The 20819-nt window shown below is 38.4% G+C and overlaps 1 protein-coding gene across 4 annotated transcripts in view; it reads left to right on the top strand.

Moving 5' to 3' along the window:
• Positions 1–20819, top strand: part of LOC104587468 (kinesin-like protein KIN-7K, chloroplastic) — a 79426-nt gene that overhangs the window by 30542 nt on the left and 28065 nt on the right. For 2 of the 4 annotated variants that reach the window (XM_010245093.3, XM_010245095.3), the window contains exons 8-12: positions 2595–2654; positions 4226–4304; positions 5371–5438; positions 12454–12516; positions 12697–12801. In XM_010245093.3, the coding sequence (XP_010243395.1) occupies positions 2595–2654; positions 4226–4304; positions 5371–5438; positions 12454–12516; positions 12697–12801 (375 nt within the window). Of the gene's footprint in view, positions 1–2594; positions 2655–4225; positions 4305–5370; positions 5439–11668; positions 12173–12453; positions 12517–12696; positions 12802–20819 lie in introns of those variants that run through there. The other 2 variants (XM_010245096.3, XM_088897500.1) reach the window with 2 other exon arrangements.

Here is a 20819-nt window from a genome sequence, read left to right as displayed (position 1 = left end):
CTTCCCACATTTCATTCCTCTTTCTATAGGTTTTTAGCCCGTACATGTTAGTTAAATTTCCTCTTGCTAGTTTTAACAAGGCAATGAGAGTTGTTGGATTCATTGTAGAATCTAATGACATTAAAATCTCCCCTCAAACACCAGGGACCATCCCATAATCCTTGCATTCCATACAACTCTTCCCACATTTAATTCCTCTTTCTATAGCTTTTTAGCCCATGCATCTTAGTTAACATCCAAATAAACCCATCTTCCAGATTTTTGAACTTTAAGGACACAAAGTACCTTCCTATAAGTTCCTCCGATGATTCCACAACATCCTCCCTCCATAAAGTAACCATTCCACCTAAAGCTCCCCAAGATGGAGCCGAAGTCCAGCACACTCTTGATCTCCACACACTTTTCATCCATTTTCTATCTAATTCTGCTAGCTTGATTTCTTGCAACATCACTATATCAGGCTTCTCTCTCCTCAAGTGGTCCTTAATTGCCCTCCTTTTCCTTGCACTCCCCAAACCCCTCACATTTCAACTAATAATTTTCATTGATCACACTTTCAGTTGACCCTATGTTATCATAGGAAATTCCTTGGGAGCTTTTCTACTAAATTCAATGTCTCCCTCAATATCAGAAATTAATCTCTCCACCTCCGATATCTTTTTCCTTTTTGTTTTAATTGATAAAACTAATGATGGATTAAATGTAACATTGTTTTAATTAATTAAACTAATGACGGATTAAATGCAAAATTAAGCTCATGGACAAATGCCTTAGAAACAAGAGGGGTTTTAAAATAAGTTGGACCAAAACAGAGTAGGAGTGAATTAGGATACACTTAGGATTGGGGACCCAGAGATAACTCAACTCAATGTGACCATTTCCAGAACCTTGGTTCAATAATTCATAACAAGGGAGAGATTGAGGATGTAGAGCAGGTTGGGGAAAATGGAGGGGTGCATCTGAGCTTTTGTGTGATAGGCGAAAGACCACTTAGATTAAAAGGAAAATTCTAAAAACCAGTTGTATGGCCAGCTATATTGTATGGAGCAAAGTGTTGGGCAGTCAAGAAACATGTCCAAAAAATGAGTGTGGCAAAAGTGTGAATGCTAAGATTGATGAGTGGAAAAACTAGAAAGGATAGGATCAGGAATGAAGTCATCTGTAGGAACCTAGGAGTAGCTCCAATAGGTGGTAAAATGAGTGAGAGTAGACTAAGATTGTTTGGTCACATCTCACATGCATAGAAGGTCACCATCGGTTCCAGCTAGAAGTTTTTATTACAAGTGGAAGGGGCTAGAGGAGCTAGAGGTAGATAAAAAAGAAATGGGTAGTAGTAAGAAATGACTTAAGCACTAATAATTTAACAGTGGATATCCTTTAAATAGAATGGATTGACAAAACAGGATTCATGTAGCCAACCCCATATAGTTGGGATAAGGCATGGAAAGTAATCCATTTTATACATTAATTTTAGGTTTACCATGATCTTTTTAAGATAAAAGTCTTAGTAGAGGTATGGGGATTCATTGCTTTTTCAATAGGCATAGCTGTTTGGTTACAACTTTGATAGGAAAAATTAAGTGATCGTTGGTATCCACTGTTTCATTTTGAAGGATTTCCAGGGTCTGAATGCTGATAATTTTAGAAGAGAACTAGAGCAAATTGTTTCTGATCCAGCCTTGTATATAAGACACTTGATCCACATGATTTATACAGTTCAGTCTCATAAATCATGTAAAGCCCATTGATATAAGTTTTTGACTTTTTGATATAATACAATACTGACCTCTTTAATTATGAAAAAAGTGACAGTCTAGCAAACCTTTGTAAAGTTAATAAATATTGTAACATTATACTTTTCTTAATAATTTTTCTTGCATTTGTTTTTGTGAATATTGATGGTAATGATGGGTTATATTTAAGAATTTTTATTCCCAAGATTTTCAGGAAATATTAATCCTTGATAAAGTATATTTTTTGACTTAAATATTTCTTTCTATAAGTTAGGTGCCTCACTAAGTTTATTTTATTTTATTCTGTTGAAAAACTTTCTTACAATGTACTGATGTTCTATTGATATTCTGATGTATGCAGAACTAAAATATATTCCATCTGTCATATTAAGAAATATTTAATATTTGCAATATATTCTCCCAACCCTGGATCTACCTAGAGATTCTTCCACCGAAAGTTCATATGATTGAGATTTTTAATAAAAAGAAAGAAAGAAGGTCCAGCCATCTCTCTCTCTCTCTCTCTCTCTATATATATATATATATATAATCCGTCTCTTTCTCTTAATATGCTTATCTTGGGGCAATTTTTTTATCACTTTTTTTTCTGTTTATTTTTCTTATTCCAGACCTCCTTTGTGGTATATTTGGAACTCTTTTTTCCCCTCCATTTTTATATATGCATGTATTCCCAAGCATTATCTCTGCTTATTGCAGATTGATTAAGTACTGTTACATCCATCTGCATGAGCAGTTCTATCATTTCTGAAGCTATAACCTGAGTCATTATTCATTCTTGGTTAATGTGTTGTTGCAGTACTATTATTCTCTCATTCTGACCTTTCCTTTTCCTTGTTTCAGGTTGTTAATGACTTGTTGAATCCAGCAGGGCAGAACCTAAGAATAAGAGAGGACCTTCAGGTGCCAGTCTTTCATTTTATATTTCAAACTAGAGGTTCAGTACTTTTCCCAAAATACATCTAGCCCGTTTGTTCTCAATTGCTTTTTTTTTTATTTTTAATACCTTTCAGAATAATTATATTTATCAAATTCTGTTATGAACTTATGCATTACCTGGACATTGCATATCAAAAAAAAAAAAAAAAGAAAAAAACTTACGCACTACCTAGACATTTTACCTGTAACAAGGATGAGGCAGCGTATGCAAAAATAGGTACTGACTGGCATACTGCATGTGATTTGGATGTCCAACAGCCTAACTCCCCAAACTTCTGAAAGGGAAAGCTCTTCAGAATAGGAAATTCTTGTGTATAAGGTTTGAGTTTTGAGTAAGAAAATAAGGGCAGAGTATGAACCAAAATTTTAAATAAGTCGGCCAATTCTTTGCAGAAAGCACAACATGGAAGGCCCAGGTTCCCCAAGAAGCAGGCCAATAAATTTGAGTGCAATATTGCAATGGTGCTAATGGGAGGGAAGGGGGGGGGGGGTGAGGTGAGGATTAGGTCTGCACAGTTTACTGGAGAGCCAAAGGGATTAACCATTTTTTTTGATAGATGCCAAAGGGATTAACCATCATCATTTGTGAATATTCAGGTTTGTGGGTTCTTGGTACTCCAAGTGAACAGAGCAACTATCACTATTACAAGGATTTATTTTCTTTATATCCATGGGCTATGAGGGTCTCATTAGCCATTATTCCATGTGGCTCCCGCCTCCCATATTGTTATTGGTTGGAGAATAGATAAACCTAGCGGCGGGGGTTAACTATTAGATAAGAGAGGAATGGCTTCCAAGTTCTAGACAGATTATGCCCCTTGCTCAGATGGATGTATCGGCCAATCTGATTGTAGGAAGTGAACAGAAGTGAGCATTTTTTGGTTGTTGAAGGGAGGAGGGGGCACTAACATGCCATTATAGTTGCATTGTTCATTTGGGAATTAAGAGATGAATTTAAGTGGGTTAAATGGCTCACCAGAAACTTAACAGTGGTGTTTCAATGGGAGAGGAGATCGGCCAAAGGACTGGCTGACTCTCTATTCAAACAGGAGGTTTATAGGGATCACTTATCTTGGGCTCAAATGTAACTTGTACCTTTTCTTTTTCTATTTCTGGATGAGGTGATCCTCACACCTCTCCCTGGGATGTTTGTACTGATGAATATGAACTCGTTACTGATCAGAAAAATATGTTTAATTATGGTGCCTATTGTTTGGGCATGGCTTGCCCAAACACTTTTCAAACCTCAAGTGGCTTGCCTTATATTGTTACTTACTGATACTTACTATGAACTTGTTGCTGATCCAAAAGGGATAAAAAAAATCATTTCATTCCATGTTCCATGAATTAAATGGCATGACTGTAAGGTTGGGTAAGAAGAATGGTCATATTCATTTAAATTTTAAAATTAGAAATCAATAATACAATAAAGGAAGGTTTAGGGAATTATATCTGATTGATGGATACCACTCATGAACTGTTGTTCCTTAGGCTTTGTGGAGGTGTTATTTGTTATCTGTCTGTGCTGGTTACAGGGAACCTACGTTGAAGGGATAAAGGAAGAAGTTGTATTATCCCCTGCACATGCCCTGTCACTTATAGCAGCTGGCGAAGGTAAAAATTTTGCTTATTTTTTGAATACTTCACTATATTTATATTGTATGCATGCCATTCTTTCTCTTTTTTTTTTTTTTTTTTTTTCTATTTTTTTGAAGGGGAGGTATATGGGGGTTGTTAAGATTGTGAAGCACAGTATCTCAACTTTATCAGAGGGAGGGGGAAGAGGGGATGAATGGTTTCTAAAATATGTACGATTATGTCCATTTTAATGTTTCTTTTATATGATTTATTTTATGAGTTTTCAGTACATTCTTCAGGTTTTGTGCTTATGAAGATTGATTTTCTGATTTGTGCTGTGTTTCATTGAGACCAAAGAATCTCTCATTGTGGAGTTGACGTTTTCTTTTACCTTTTCCAGAGTTGGTCATGTGGTACTTTTAAATGCCTTATTGATATAAGAGGTAGGGCTGGGCTTTAAGAATTGTACAAATGGTAAAACCATAAAACTTATGGAAAAGGTGCTGGAACTCAATGGAAATAGTTGGATGTTTCTAATGGGTTTCTATGTATATGTATATATATGTATATGTATATGTATATGTATATGTATATGTATATGTATATGTATATGTATATGTATATGTATATGTATATGTATATGTACATATACATACATATATATGTATATATATATATATATATCTATATATCTAGGTATTTCAAATTCAAGAATATTAAAACATCTTTTGTGTTAATAAGATTTGGATCTGAACCCAAATACTATTTGGTGTAGTGGGAGGCTCATTAATGGACAATGATGCATGTGTGCCTTTTTTAACATTTAGAATTTCAGCTTCTTGTTACTAACTTACTATCAATTTTGTCTTTCATAAATGTCCAAGTGTTAAAAACTGAAATAGAATATTCTATTTGTTATTTTGTATAACTAATAAGTTTGTAAGCTAAACTTGGACAAGAGTTTGTATACTCGAGATTTCTTGGGTCATCAATGATATATATACAGATCATCAATGATATATTGTTATCATGCCTCTTACTTTACTTTTGCATTTGCTTATGGTTATTAATGATCAAATTTTACTTTTATTATTGACAACAGAGCATAGACATGTGGGATCCACGAATTTTAATTTATTCAGCAGCAGAAGCCATACTATATTCACACTGGTATTGTAACATCGGTCACTATCATACTTTCTGCAAAACTTTTATACAAGCATGTATATACACATGAATGATAGGAGGAACTGTCTGAGTGATAAAATCATTCCAATCCCAGGCTAGAGGGTCTTGTGGCCTGCCCAGCAATCAATTTTCCCCATAGTTTTAAAGGCACCAAGGTGAACCTAGGCGACAAGGGAGCGCTTAGTTGCCTAATCAACTAGGCACCAGCCTAGGTGTCACTTAGTGTCTAAAAAATGATAGAAAAACAAGGGGCTGATCCCCTGTTTCTACTGTAGGAAAAGAAGTAAAAAGACTGTAGCATGGAAAATATGGGGTGGAGCCCTTACACTTTCCTTTTGAACATGAAAACACAAAAAAGAAGACTAAAAAATGGTGGATATGCCCTGCTTTAGTTCCAGAAATAGGAAGAAGAAGAAGGGGCAGATCCCCTGTTTTTGTTCCAGAAAAAAGAGAAGGGGCAGAGCCCCTGTTCTTGTTCCAGAAGAAAGAGAAGGTGCTAGGACCCTGTTTTGTTTTTTTTTTCAGAAAAAGGAAGAAGGGGTGGAGCCCCTGTTTTCATTCAAGAAGAAGAAAAATAAGAAGGAGATGAACATACCTTCTGGGATTGGTTGGTGTTCTAAGACTTCAAACTTTGTATCACTCAAACTATGTTAGTCTTCTTCAGTTCTTTAATTTTTGAATATCTCAGAACCCTAATAAAATAAGCAACTAAAAATAAAAGATAATATTTTGTGAAAGAAATAATAGAACGACACAGTGTATCATGCCTATATTAATATTATACACTGAAATATAAAAAAACATGAAAACATTACAGAACTTTGTACAAGTGGTATATAAACCACTTGGTGTTTGGGCAAGGCGAGCCCCAAAAAGCGACTAGATGCCTAGGTGTTGCCTTGACAACTAAATCTTTCCGCTTTCATGTGTGTTGAAAATCTCATAGCTTCTAGAGCTAATCTTAACAAGGCTGACATACTCAGTAATATCTTTTCATGAAGTTTGGATGCATGCTATTATGAATGGAACTGATTTCTTAATTGATCTAAAGGATCTTATGCTTTATCCAATGCTAATCTTAATATCCATCTTTTTGGTAAAACCTTCAATATTAGGATATAGATTAAGTAGTAAGTCTTCCACTAAAACTTCAAGGGCGGAATCTGAACCTTAGGTTGAGTGTTGCAGAATTTGGAGATGGGAGAGAAGCTGCTTTTCAGTCAGATCTTTTACTAGATTTGGTTCCAGTTGGCATTAGCTCCTTACTCTCAGGAAGAAGAGATTGAAGTTTTCTGTTGGGAGAGTCTTATCTTGGATCTTTGGTGGATAGAGCTTTTAAACATACTTTTTTTTTTTGATAAATGAGTGGTAATTTTATTAATATGAGAAAAGTTGTACAGTCACCCTAAAAGGAGGTATGAGATGTTACCTCCCCTTAGGAATGAGGATATAATCACATTCTTAACAGAAATATACTTATAAAGTAGTCCAGAAAAATTCAACCCTTGAAACCCCTTGTTTAGCCAAAGAGTCAGCCATGGCATTTGCTGATCTGCTAACCCATTGGAAGCTTACTAACATGTTTCGTGTCAGCCACTTAACTTTCTTGAGAAGGTCTCTGTAGCCCCAGAAAACCGTATCCGGATCTGACAACCGATCTACTACCACCTTGGAGTCCTCCTCAGCTATCAAGTGCTCCACTCCAAGTTGGTTTGCAGCCTGTATTCCTTGTACTGCAGCCAGTATCTCAGCCCTTGTAGAGTCACCAACTCCCACTGATCCAGAGAATAGGGATAAGATGTTACTATCCTTATCTCTCACCTATGATTGAGGGCTCTATATTACCTTGATTCCTCCCGTCAAAATTCAGCTTTACCACTCCCTCCAGAGGATGCCACCTCTGCCCAACTTTTCCAAAGATTGTCAAAGGAATAATTCATAAAAAGGTCTGAAGTTTTCAGCCAAAGAATTGTTCTTGTCAATATGCACTCCTTTGCTTCAGCTAGGCTTCTTTCCTTGGAAAATTCTGGCATTCCTCTCCTATCAAATGGTCCATAAGATAGCTGCTCTGATGCACTTCCACATTAGTTTCCCTCTCTTTGTAGGCCACTGGAAAGTAGTTGGATCAAAAAGCAGATTTACTTCAAAGGGCAAGTTCCACCTCCACCCAAACATCATGAAAACCCAATTCCAAATATTAGTAGCAAAGGCACAAGATATCAGCAAGTGGTGACAGTCCTCACTCTTTACTTTACACAGAATACACTAGTTTGGGGATAAACACAAATAAAGTCTCTTCTTTTGCAGGTTGTCCAAAGCATTGATCTTACATTCTTACCATAATAAGCTTCCCAGTAGAAGATAGACATTTTAGGAGGTATTGGCCTTGACCAAATCTCTTTGACAGGGAACACCCCAGAGGAGGAAGAAGAACAAAGAGACTTGAAAAAAGAGGCACACGTGAAGGGTCTATTCAAAGTCAAAGTCCAAATTCTTTTATCAAGTTTAAGAGGATCCACACATAGAGTCTAGAAGTAAAAGCTTAGAGACACAGGCTGATTCTCCATCCCTTAAACCTCTACGAAAACAAAGTCCCAATTTAAAGCCAATGGGAGAACCAAGGGGGAAGGAACCTTGAAATAGACTTCTTTTTAAAGAGGGGAATAGAATAGAAAGAGGGAAAGCGATCTTTTAGGTGTTGAGTACCCACCAAAACATCCTCCCAAAAAAGAACAAAGTATCCAAAGTAGACATCATGTCTTACAAATGTGAGGAATTTAGGAAGTGTGCCAAAAATTGCCTTCCAAGGTGTTGTGAGCAAAGCCCGTCGAGGTACCCTAGCATCCTAACCAGTTTCAGATCAGTCATGAATACTATCCACCACTGCTTGCCATAATCTCTCCCTTTCTCCCAAAGGTCACCTCCAAAGCCATTTGCCTAGTAGAGCTTCATTCTTGCTAACTACATTTCCTAATCCTAAACCCCCTTCTTTCTTACTTTGGCTCACCACATCCCACCTAATCAAATGGTATTTTTTCTCTTCCCTTGGCTCCCATATAAAATCCCTCATCAATTTTTTCTATCCTTTTAACTTCCCTGTTAGGCATCCTAAAGACTGACAAAAAATATCCACTGAAGAAATCTTCCTAAACTTGGGATTGTATCGTTATGGAGAGCCAGCTTGATTGCCCTTGCTTGGAACCCAAACCCAGGTCTGCTTTACAGCTCTCAAAAGGGGTTATAATGAAGCATCCTTTTAACTTCAAATGACAAATTAGTGCAATCCTTTTCCAATTGTTAACCTGCCTCTTGACTTGGATAATATATTTGCTTTCCCATTCTTCCCTTTTAGTATATTCTATCACCCTACTCTGACGGTTCCACTTAGCCAAAGTCATTACATCTTGCTCCAAGTGCTCCTCTCTAACTGCAGTTTTTATGGCCTGTTCTTTTCTCAGAACCTCCTTTTCTATTTTTGCTAGGTGTGCTCCAAACTTTAGTAATCCACTTACCTCCTTCCAGCCTTGCCCCTATCTTCCTTCAGGGAAGCAAACCAGCTGCTTCCTGCCCTTTCCAAAAAATTCAAGAAGAGCAATGTAGGAACCTTTGGTACTTGCTATCTTCAGTCCCATACTCCTTCCAGCTTAGCTGTTTCCCTTTGATACTTGCTCTACTAAAGAAGTCCTCAACCCAGTCAATCACATCCTTGCCTTTCAATAACACAATTGCCTTCTTTGCTTCCCTAATCTTCAGACTTAGACACCCCTGATCCTTATTTCTTTGAAGAGGAACTCCTTAGTTTCAACCTTCAAGGCTCTCCTCCAACGTCTAGCTTCCAGAAACCTATTCTCTATTTTCTCCATTGTCGGTCCTGGTATAAAATAACTTCCTATTCAAAGAATGAAACCTTTCTCATGTAGTTGATCTCTTGGACCAAAGAATCATCCTAAAGACATGTTCATTCCATTTTTTTTAATGATTTTTTTGGGATGTAATTTTTGTGATTGGAGCACAAGCGGTCATTTTCTCACTAGAGAGGGGCAGGAGTAACCCAGCTGGTTGTCTTGTTCTTGTATGATGATTACAGATTAGGGGTGCAAATGGATCCAACCCAAAGTCTGATCCTATTTTGTCAAATTCGGATATCCTCATTCGAATTTTTGGATCGGATAATCAGATTGGATTTGGTTCATCCCTTATCCATCCGAAAGGATCTGATCCGATAATATATATATATATATATATATATGTCATTTATTTATTTATAAATATGTTATTTATATTGCATTTTTGTAAATTTTTTATATTATTTATTTTTTATAAAAAAAACATGTATATATATGATGAAAATAGTTGAAAAATACTTTTATTTTTTGTTTTTATTTATTTAAACTAATTATATTTTCTTTTTCTTTTAATAATTTATTAATTTTTTAAAACTTAAATCGGATAGGATCAGATTTGGATATCCGACGTCCTTATCGGATTCAAATCCGAATCAATATTTGTGAGATCAGATTGAATCTCCGGATTGGATCGGATCGGGCGTACAGTTTATCGGATCAGATTCAAATATACCCTGATTTGAATCCAATCTGATCTGTTTGCATCCCTATTACAGATTAAGCTTGAGGCTCTTTTCTTCTAGGCAATTTTGGGTGACACTAGGGTGCCTAGGCAATAAGAATTTTGTAATATAAAGAACTAGCTTTTGGCTAGTTCCCTAGTTTTATATTCCATTCATCATGCATATTATTTAAAAAGATAGCAATTCTCTTTATTAAAAACATTAAATTTCCTCCAAAGATGTGGCAAATCATCATAACTAAAATATAAAAATCTTTTAAATATATTAATTTCATTATTTCCAAAAATAATACTACTATAATAAGTATTTAATAGAGCAATTTCATATCAATTAGCAACTAAAGAAGGTTATTAACTTTATATGATAAAAACTGAAGATGGAAAATAAAATAGAAAAAAAAGGATGCAGTTGCTGTTTTATTTAGTTGAAGAGAGAGAGTAGAAAAAAATAAACTTCTCTATACTTCTATTCTTTCTTTCTTTCTTTCTTTTTCTCTCCTCAAAACCTTTTGATCTTTTAAATTTCAATTGTAAAACATTAAAACAAGTATAAATGATATACTTATAATAGAATGTATTCACAAATATTAATAAAATACAGAAACATGAATGATATTATAACAATGCACCTGCCTTTGTCATTTTTGTCGCCTAGGTGAGCGCCTAGTCACCTAGACAAGTGCCTGCCTTGACAACTATGCCTATTATTTAGGTTTTTCTAAGCATGTTATGCCAGATTTTTATTAAATGAGGACATCTTTTTAAACTTGATACCATCTACGGGTTGATCATAGCAGAATGTTAGCTAATGAATCTGAGATTTCAGAAAAATTTTAATGCAGCAACATAAATGATATTATAACAAGGCACCTGCCTTGTCATTTTTGTCACCTAGGTGGGTGCCTAGTCACCCAGACAGGTGCCTGCCTTGACAACTATGCCTGTTATCTAGGTTTTGCTAAGAATGTTAAGCCAGATTTTTATTAAATGAGGACATCTTTTTAAACTTGATACCATCTACGGGTTGATCATAGCAGAGTGTTAGCTAATGAATCTGAAATTTCAGAAAAATTCTAGGCAATACTTGTCCTTATTTGGATCCCTTCCTCCTCGGGTACTTTCTCTTGTGCTTCGTTTTTTGAGACCTTAATTCAGCCTCCTATTCCTCTTGGGTTGTCCTTCCCGGTTAAAGAAATTTGGAGAAAGCCCATTCCTCCTTGGGTTGGTAGTTTTTGTTGGGAAACTTTCCTGGAAAGAGTTAACACAAATGACATGCTTCAGAAAAAGAGACCCAATTCTTGTTTACTTCCTAATAGGTGTGCTCTCTGTAAAGTTGATGGGGAAACTGGTTACCACCTTATGGTTACTTGTTCGGTTGCTAAAACTGTTTGAGAGTGGGCTTTCTCCCTTTTTGGGTGTATTTGGAATCCCCCCGTGAGCGTGCAAAGTTTGTTCTCTCCTTTGTTTTTCAGATGGACTAAGAAGAGAGGGAAGATTATGTGGAGAAGCATTAGGGCAGCAGTGTGTTGGTCCCTGTGGGAAGAAAGAAACTCATGATTTTTTTTTTTTCAGACAAGGAAAGAACCTTGGAAAACTTATTAGATCTTGTACTCTTAAGGGTAGCCCACTGGCTGAAATCTATGGAGCTGTTCTCAATTTATTCCGTGACTGACTTGTTAAGAAATTGGAAAGAGATAACTACCTCTACCCAATGTAAGAGGACTCTTAGCCCCTCTTGGCCCCCTCCCTTTGGAATCATAAAACTGAATTTTGATGGTAGTAGCTTAAGGAATCCAGGGCCTTCTGTGATTGGGGGAGTGTTCAGGAATGAGGATGGGATTATTACTGCCATGTTTTCAGGTCCAATTGGAGAAGGAGACTCTCTTAAGGTTGAGATTCTTGCAGTTCTGGAAGGAATCCAAAGAGCAAGAGAACTGAACATTAGACGTTTGGTCCTTGAAGGTGACTCGGAGGTGGTGATTAGATGTCTAAAGGAAGAAAACATTGGTTTGTGGAGCTACAGCAATGAAAGGAAAAAATTCAATTGGCTGAGTAGGGACATTGAGGTGCAATACAGCTGGGTGAAGAGGATTGCTAACTCATTTGCAGATGGGTTAGCCAAGCAAGGGGTGAGTAGGGAATCATTGTTTTGGGCTAATTTTTAATTTTCTTCCATTGTATTCTGTTGGTGGGGAGTTAAGACATTTTACCTCCCCCTTTTGTAATTAAAGTTTCACAAAGCTTCACATCATTATTAAAGTTTATTGTTATTGATAAAAAAAAATGTTGTCTTTGTCTTCATGTTGGATAAAAAAGAAATGTTGTCTTATTAATAATTTTATGTTTTATTTTCATTTCTAGCCCTCTGTTTGTTCTTAATTTGATTCTTAGTTGACTTCTTTGTCAACAGACAATAGAGAGTAGCCCGTGTGGTGAAAACAGTGAAGGGGAAGCAGTAAGCTTGTCACAATTGGTATATTTCTGAGGCTCCTACTTGGTGCCTTGTAAAATTGCCTAATTGTAAACTTCTCTTAGATCTATATTTCTTTAGCTGTGGTTTAACGATCCTAGTTTATACTTTATAATGATATCTATCATGCAAACATTATCATGGATTCCTTATATCTTTTCTTTATTTTACTTATATTTGCAGAACCTCATCGATCTGGCAGGTTCTGAGAGTTCCAGGGCTGAAACTACTGGTGTGCGGAGAAAAGAAGGATCATACATCAATAAAAGCTTGCTGACACTAGGAACTGTGAGATCTCAAGCATTGTTATGATGATAGAAGTATTCATATTTGGAACTCAGGACATTATTAAAATCCTTACATGGCATATGATAATTTGATTATTGAGCTCGAGTCATAGTTACACATGCTTCCTATTTATTATGAACATTTTTTTGCTTGGTAACAACTATACGTGAACATTAATAATATAAAAACAGAAACTGTTACGCATAATAAGAATTAAAAACAAAATCTCAACACTCCCCCTCAAGTTGGGTATATATGTTAATCATTTCCAACTTACCTAAATTTTAACAACACCCTTGGTAAAGATATTAGCCACCTGCATATCAGAGGTAACATGAGGTAAGAGAATTTCTTTAAATGCAATTTTTTTCTCTAGTAAAGTGCTGCTCAACTTCAATATGTTTTATCTGATCATGCTGTGTTGGATTATGCGCAATGTTGATAGCTTCTTGCTTATCACAATACAACATCAATGGCTTCTCAAAATCAATATCCAATTCTTCAAGCAATGATTTCGGCTACAATTCTTTAGGGTTTAGAAACACCATGAGTCATAGACAAATATTCATCTTCTACACTGGAACAAACAACATCAAGATACTAAATTACCACCAAGGAAAGCACAATAATATTGATGTAGGCCTTTTGTTATCAGTGTGTTCTACCCAATCTGCAAAAGTGTATACTACTACTTTATATGTTCATGGCTGCTATATAAAATTCTTTTTCCTAGATGTTTCTTTAGAGAGACAAGAGTTCTATCAATTAAAGCAAGATAGTACTCCTTGGGGCATGCGTATATTGATTAACAACACCGATTGCATATATATTAGGTCTAGTCATACAAAAATAAAACTGTAAAGATATAGAGTGATTCCTCAATGGGACTATCCTTTTGTTGTACATTTTTTGTACCATATCTTTCTCTTCTCTATTGTATATTATGTATCTTTTTGTAAAGGGTACAGTTGTCCTTTCACTATTTTATTGAGTTTAATATAAATTTCAATTCTGGGCATGTGAGTTGTACACACCTGACTCAAACCTAAGTCTTTTGAACTGCCTGACATGGTACCAGAGCAGGTTCGATTCCTCTTCCTGTAAACACAGCTCTTATTCTTGGTCAACAAGACTACAAATAAGGATTTCGGATCGAGCATTTGGACCTGCTACAAGTTCCTTTTTTGTGGCCATTTCAATCAGGACAAAGGGGACTGTTCTTTCTGAGAAAGACATCGTTCAGATTAGTTATCTCTCTGTTTCTCTCAATTGGCTATCTTGTTAGGGCTGAAACTTCACACCTTGTGTCATCCTGACCTGTTTGACATTCCTACAAATTTTAATATTGATGGGACAGGTTTTCGCAGGGTTTTGATCCCTTTCTTTGGTGCGACAGACCTGTTTCCTGCATTTTCTCGGCTCTGGAACTGCTGGAACTCATATATATTGGTGGTCTCTAATCTCTTTGTGAGTTTCATTCTTTCTTTCAACTTCTGAGATAGAGAAGTCTGATATCTTGCTTGTCAAGTTTGATGGAACTAACTACGCACTCTGGAAGTTCCATTTTTAGTTCTATGTTGAAGGGAAAGATCTCTAGGGACATATGGATTGTACAACTGAAAAGCCAAATGGGACTGATACTGAGAAATTGCATACATGGAGGATTAACAATGCAAAGGTCGTCTCTTAGATTCTTAGTTCCATCACTACAGACATTGTGATCCTAATGTGTGGCTTTCAGACGGCCAAGGAGATGCATTTGTACTTGGAGAAGGTATATCAGCAGTCCAACCTTTCCCGTTAATACCAGATTGAGACTGAGATATTTTTGTATTGTCAGGGAGAAAGGAGAATTCAAAAGTTTTATGCTGGTTTTGTGAACCTCTAGACAGAATATGAGTTGGTACATTTTGGTGAGTCTTTGTCTGCCTGTTGCATTAAGGCTTTGAAAGAGCATTTTGACAATTGAAAGGTTATGCATTTCTTAATGCATTTGAGGCTTGATTATGGGATTATAAGGGCAAATGTTCTTATTTTGGGAGAATTACTGAGAGAAGAAACCTGTTTGGTTACTCAATCTACTATCAATGGAAAATTTGATTTTGGGTTATAGATGGTTTTCCTTGCAAACAGGCCTAAACAGAAGAGAGATTTATCCAAAGTGCAGTGCTATGAATGTAAGGAGTATGGACATGTCTCTCATTGCAAGGAGAGAAACTTGCTCACCTATTGCAAACAACAAGGACATATAATTGGTGAATGTCCAACACTGATGGTGATTAATATAGGACAAGTGGACAGGATTTAGAACAAGAAGTGGCAGCTTATGCAATTCAAGTTCTGGACCTGAATTTGGAGGCTTAGAGAATAGAGAGTTTTGGGCCAGCTTTGTGGACCTTGAGCTACTTAGTGATTTGGGCCTCTAAGTGGTTGGGTTTGATGACCCAAAAGCCCACAGAAGCAGAGCCACCAACACAGGCCCATTCGTTGCTCAGCAGGTCTACACTTCAGGCCTAGTTCGAAGAGAAGAGGAAGCTGGGTACAAACCACCTATCAAGTATGTGTACTCCAGGAAGTCCACATCAGCATAGAGTTATTACAGGTTAACCTGCACAGGGAGTGTAGAGCACCCCTTGTAAGGAAACTATAAAAGCAATCAGATGAGGAACTCTCGACAGAGCATACAAAGCAATCAGATTGAGTTGTATCAATTGGTATCAGAGCCTCGCACTGATGCTGCAAACTAGATCAGCAGCGATGAAAGAGAGAGTCGATCGCCTTGAGGTCGACCTTCATAAGGTCACCGGAAAGTTAAAGGACATTAAGGAAGTGTTGTCGGTGGTGGCTTCTAAAATTGAGCACATGTCGGCTCCAGAAATCCGGAACAGTGAACAGGAGGCTTCTAGTGACAGCAGTGCTCAACAAGGTGGATGGCCGGGAGTCAGAACGACCAAGGTGGAGTTCCTAGTTATCTCAGGTGAGGATCCCATACCATGTCTCTATTGTGTAGAACGGTACTTTGAATTCCATGAGATACCAACTGCCCAAAGAGTGTTAATGGCTTCGATGCATCTTGATGGTGAAGCCAGTCTTCTACCAATGGTACTGAAAATCCCACCCCTAATTGGCCTAGATTGACTTCGTGGAAGCCTTGTGCATACAATTTAGCCCCTCTGGCCATGGCTCTACCGTGCATACGATTTGGCCCCTCTGTGGTGAACCCACTTTGACAGAGCTTTGGCCAAGTTAAGACAGATCAGAACTGTTAGAGAATACCAAGTTGAATTTGAGAAATTGGCCAATCGAGTTCATGGATGGCCAAAGAAGGCCTTAGTAGGTAGCTTTATTGAAGGACCGAGGGATGACATTCGGGTTGAGGTCAAGGCCATGCAACCCACATCCACCTTATCTGTGGTGGGTCTGGCTAAGATACAGGAAGAGAGGCTACACTGTTTAAAGAAAATACCCCGACCCATGGGCCCTATTCTAAAGACCCCTCCACCTAGGGCCCGAGCCTAGCTGAGTAAAGGCCTTTACCCCTAGACCCCCTGTTATCCCCTACAAGAAACTTACCTAGAAGGAGAAGAAAGCCTGCAAAGAGAAGGGGCTTTGTTACAACCGCGATGAGCAATTTGTTCTAGGCCACCGTTGTAAGGCCCAACAATTTTACTTGCTCCAGTTAGATGATGAGGATGAAGAACCCGGTCAAACCGAAGGGGGAGAAGAAAGAGAGCCTAATGGTGACGACCAAGGGGCTGACTAGTATTCCATTTCACTTCAGGCCTTGGTCGGAGTGGGTTCACCACAGACCATGAGTTCATGCGCCAATTGAAGGGCCGATGGGTGTCGGTTCTGATTGACAATGGCATTGCCTATCCACGTGGCCAACGGGAGCTGAATTCAATGTGGTGGCATTTGTAGAACCCTACCCCTTAAGTTACAGGGGCACTCATTCCCACTTTCTTTCCCCTTGTCTTTTCTTCCATTTTCTTTCCTTTTCTGTTTTTTTCTTCTCTTTCTTTTTCTTTCCCTTCTCTTTCTTTTCCTTTCCTCTCATTTTTTTTCTTTTTTCTTTTTTTTTTGTCTTTTTATATAAGATGTGCATGAGGCGTACGCCTCTTACACATCCAGGTGTCAGCGCCTCTGGCATATGCCTCAAGACGTTTTGGGAGCACTTCCAGGCGTATGTCTCCCACGCCTTTTAAAACACTGGTTTTATGTGACTGGACCACCTTGACCATGGACTTCAACATAGAAGTCCGGAAGGTTTGACTTAGAGGTACAAAACCATAGGAAGCTAAGGGGGAGACACTTAAAAATTTAATGAACGGTTGCAATTAAATGGGCTACCCCACCTTCATGTACCTGGGATCAATGACAACTGGGCCTAACTTGCTCTCAGGCCCAAATACATCAAACACCCTAGTTCAACAGAACCAACTAAATCAGCTCTTACAATCATATGCCGAGGTGTTCCAAGAACCCACTACCCTTCCACCTGCTCGTGCCCATGACCATAGAATAGAATTACAGCTGGGGGCCCCTCCAACCAATGTTAGGCCTTACTGGTACCCCCATTACCAACAGGGGGAGATAGAGAGAATGGTCAACGAGCTTCTCAACAGAGGTTTTATTCAACCCAACAACAACACTTACTCCTCAATCCTACTAGTAAAGAAAAAAGGACGGTACCTGGGGATTTTGCGTTGACTACAGGGCACTAAATCAGATCATAGTCAAGGACCAATTCCCTATACCACTTATAGAGGAATTGTTCGATGAATTGGGTCAGGCCATATACTTCTCAAAGCTAGATCTGAGGTCGGGATATCACTAGATTCGGGTCTACCCCTCTGATATCCATAAAACAACATTTCGGGCTGCAGATGGACAGTACGTGTTTGTTGTTATGCTGTTTGGCCTCACGAATGCACCATCCACCTTCCAAAGACTAATGAATTATGTATTCAAGCCATTCTTGCGGCGATTTATTCTCGTATTTTTTATGGTATCTTGGTATATAGCTCGACGTGGGCCTTTCACATGCAACATCTGGAGGCCACGGTGAAGTTACTATGACGTAACCAGTTATATGCTAAGCTATCCAAGTGTTCGTTTGGGCAAATACAAGTGCATTACTTAGGCCACATCATTTTTGGTAGCAAGGTTCAAACCAACCCAAAAAAAGTCCAGTGCATGATGAATTGGGCTCAACCTAACTTGCTCTCTGGCCTTGCCTGATTTATCAAAGAGTTTGTGATTGAAACGGATGCCTCGGGCTGGGGAATTGGAGTAGTCCTCCTGTAGCAAGGGCAACTGTTAGCATTTTTAGCAAGGCCTTGACCAAACAGGACCAACTGAAATCAACATATGAAAAGGAGCTCATGGCCATTGTATTGGCAGTTACCAAATGGCAAGCCTATTTGCTAGATTGACCCTTTATAGCCAGAACCAACCATCATAGCATTAAGCACCTGCTATACCAGAGGATCCTAATCCCAGAACAACAGAAATGGGCTATCAAGTTGCTTGGTTACGATTTCAAAATTTAATATAAGCTGGGCCCATCTAATGTTGTAGCTGATGCCTTATCGTGGGTTGAAGAGTTTCGGATCATGGGCCTATCCCAATTATAGTACCCACTCCTGGGGAACTTGAAAGCAAAGGGGCCTAACAGGATCCAGATCTGATCCACATCAGGACTGCTTGCTCAGACAATCCAGCTTTGCATCAGGCCTACTCTTTACATGGTTGTTCCATGTAAAGAGACTGGGCCGAATGGGCCCTAATAGCCTCTCTTGTAATATCTTTTATTTTATGTTGATGGGCCACACTTAATGGGCCTGTTATTTATTCTTGTTTATTTTCTTTATGTAACTGCCAAGCTGGCCGCCCACTTGAGGGCATTCTTGTCATCATTAAATTTTAGATCTTAATAAAATAGGGTTAGAGGAGAATGGAGAATGATTCGACTCCTTCTTCTCTTACCTCTTCTCTTCGCCATCTTCTTCTCTTATACAATTATTCAGACCTGTTCTATTCTGCCAATCACTAAGTTTAAACTTGATATTAGAGGACTGATTTACATCTTGGTATCAGAGCAGGTTTAGTTCCTCTTCCTTTTTTCCTTCGTTCCTGTACACTCTAAAATCAAGAGTGTATGGAGAGATAGGTTCTCTATAGTATAGAGAATCACTTGCCTAGTTGGTAGAAGGGTTTGGAGAGTTTAGTTCTGGCTAGGTTTCACCATGAAGTATTGCTGTTCTGTTGTACCCTAGCCGACTAGAGATTTTCGAGGTTACCAGGAAAGGTGAAGCTCGGGTGTGGCGCTCTGTGCTTGGAAGGTGTCTTGTAACTGCTAAAGGAGGGCGGTTCAGGTTTGGAAGAGTTCGGGTTAGTCTGGTAGGTGCGACAACATCTTCTTTCTTCCTCCCATTTGCTGGACGGATTAAAACCCTAGTTTTTCAAGCACCCAAGTTCTGGTTTGGCTTCAAGTAAGTTTACATAGTCAAAATTTTTGTTCTTTGATTTCGTTTGATTAATGGAGACATACGAAAGTGAGTTCAAGCAGGTGCCGGTTTCTGGACCTGCCTCGGTAGATTCCGTTTTGACTGGTGTTACCACAATTAAGCTAGATGGGACGAACTATCTTGCTTGGGCATAGTCTATAAAAATCTATGTTTGTAGTAGAGGAAAACTCGGGTATCTCACAGGCAGTAAGGTGAAACTCGAAGAGACAAACCCTGAATTTGAAAAATGGATGCAAGAGAACTACATTGTTATAGGATGGTTAGTTAACTCTATGCAACCCCATATAAGCCAACACTATCTCTGGATGTCTTCGGCTAAGGAGATATGGGACAGTGTAACTGAGACCTATTCATAGAAACTGAATGTAGCCAGAGCGTACAAATTGAAAAGTGATGTGAAAAACCTGAGATAGGGGGAGAAGAGTGTAGCAATCTACTACTCTATACTAAAATCCTTATGGCAGGAAATTGATGTTATGGAGATAGTGGTATGGGAGAGTAAAAAGGATGCTGAAATGTATAGAAAGCTGGTGGAGAGAAATAGGGTGTTTGAATTTCTCACTGGACTCAACCCTGAGTTTGATATTATCAAACAAAATATTTTGGCCAGGGATGATGTTACTCTTTCACAGGCATATGCTATGATAAGTAGTGAGGAGAGTAGGCGGAAGGTTCAGTTGTAGAGTACACCTACAGAACATTTTGCACATGCGGGAATGAAACCAAAGGGCCCTGCTGAGAAGAGAGAGCAGGTGTGTGAATATTGCAAGAAACCACGACATACGAAGGACACCTGTTGGAAGCTTCATCCTAGAGTTCTCCCTGATAGGTTTAAGAACAATTATAACCCTAAGAAGGACAGTCAGGTGGGAAAACCCAAGACTGCTAATGCTGCTATAGTACTTGAAGGGGGAAGTAAGGAGAGTGAAGAGAAATCAACCATTGAACAGTTGGCTGCAATGAAGCTGGGTTTTGAGAAGTATGGGAAGCTCCTAAATCACCTGGAAGCTACAGTTTCTTCAGCTCACCCTTCCAACAGTACATCATCTTCATCGGCTTTTGCTCACTCAGGTACTCGTGCTTCTGCAAATCATGCTTCAGCTTCAGGTTATCATAAAATCCCTTGGATTATCGATTCCGGTGCATCAGACCATATGACCAATCTATCTAACCTTTTTTGGTCATATCACCTTCTCTCTATGAAAGAGGAAATATCCCTTGCCGATGGGTCCCTTGCCCCCATCTCTGGTAAAGGTGATATAAAGACCTCTGACACCCTGTACTTATCTTCTGTTCTTCATGTCCCTAAGCTTAACACAAACCTCTTATCTGTTAGTAGCTTAACAAAGTCCATGAATTGCAGCATAACTTTCTTTCCCACTCGTTGTGTTTTTCCGGACCTGCAGTCTCAGAGGATGATTGGGAGTGGCCATGAGGCGAACGGAATATACTTGCTGGACACACCGGATCAAGCTTTGGAACCACCTC

Source organism: Nelumbo nucifera, chromosome 2, assembly GCF_055504915.1.
Source record: "Nelumbo nucifera cultivar China Antique chromosome 2, China Antique-T2T, whole genome shotgun sequence".
Classification (NCBI taxonomy): Eukaryota; Viridiplantae; Streptophyta; class Magnoliopsida; order Proteales; family Nelumbonaceae; genus Nelumbo; species Nelumbo nucifera.
The sequence above is the reverse complement of the archived record's forward strand: the minus strand, read 5'-3'. Positions and strand labels throughout refer to the sequence as shown.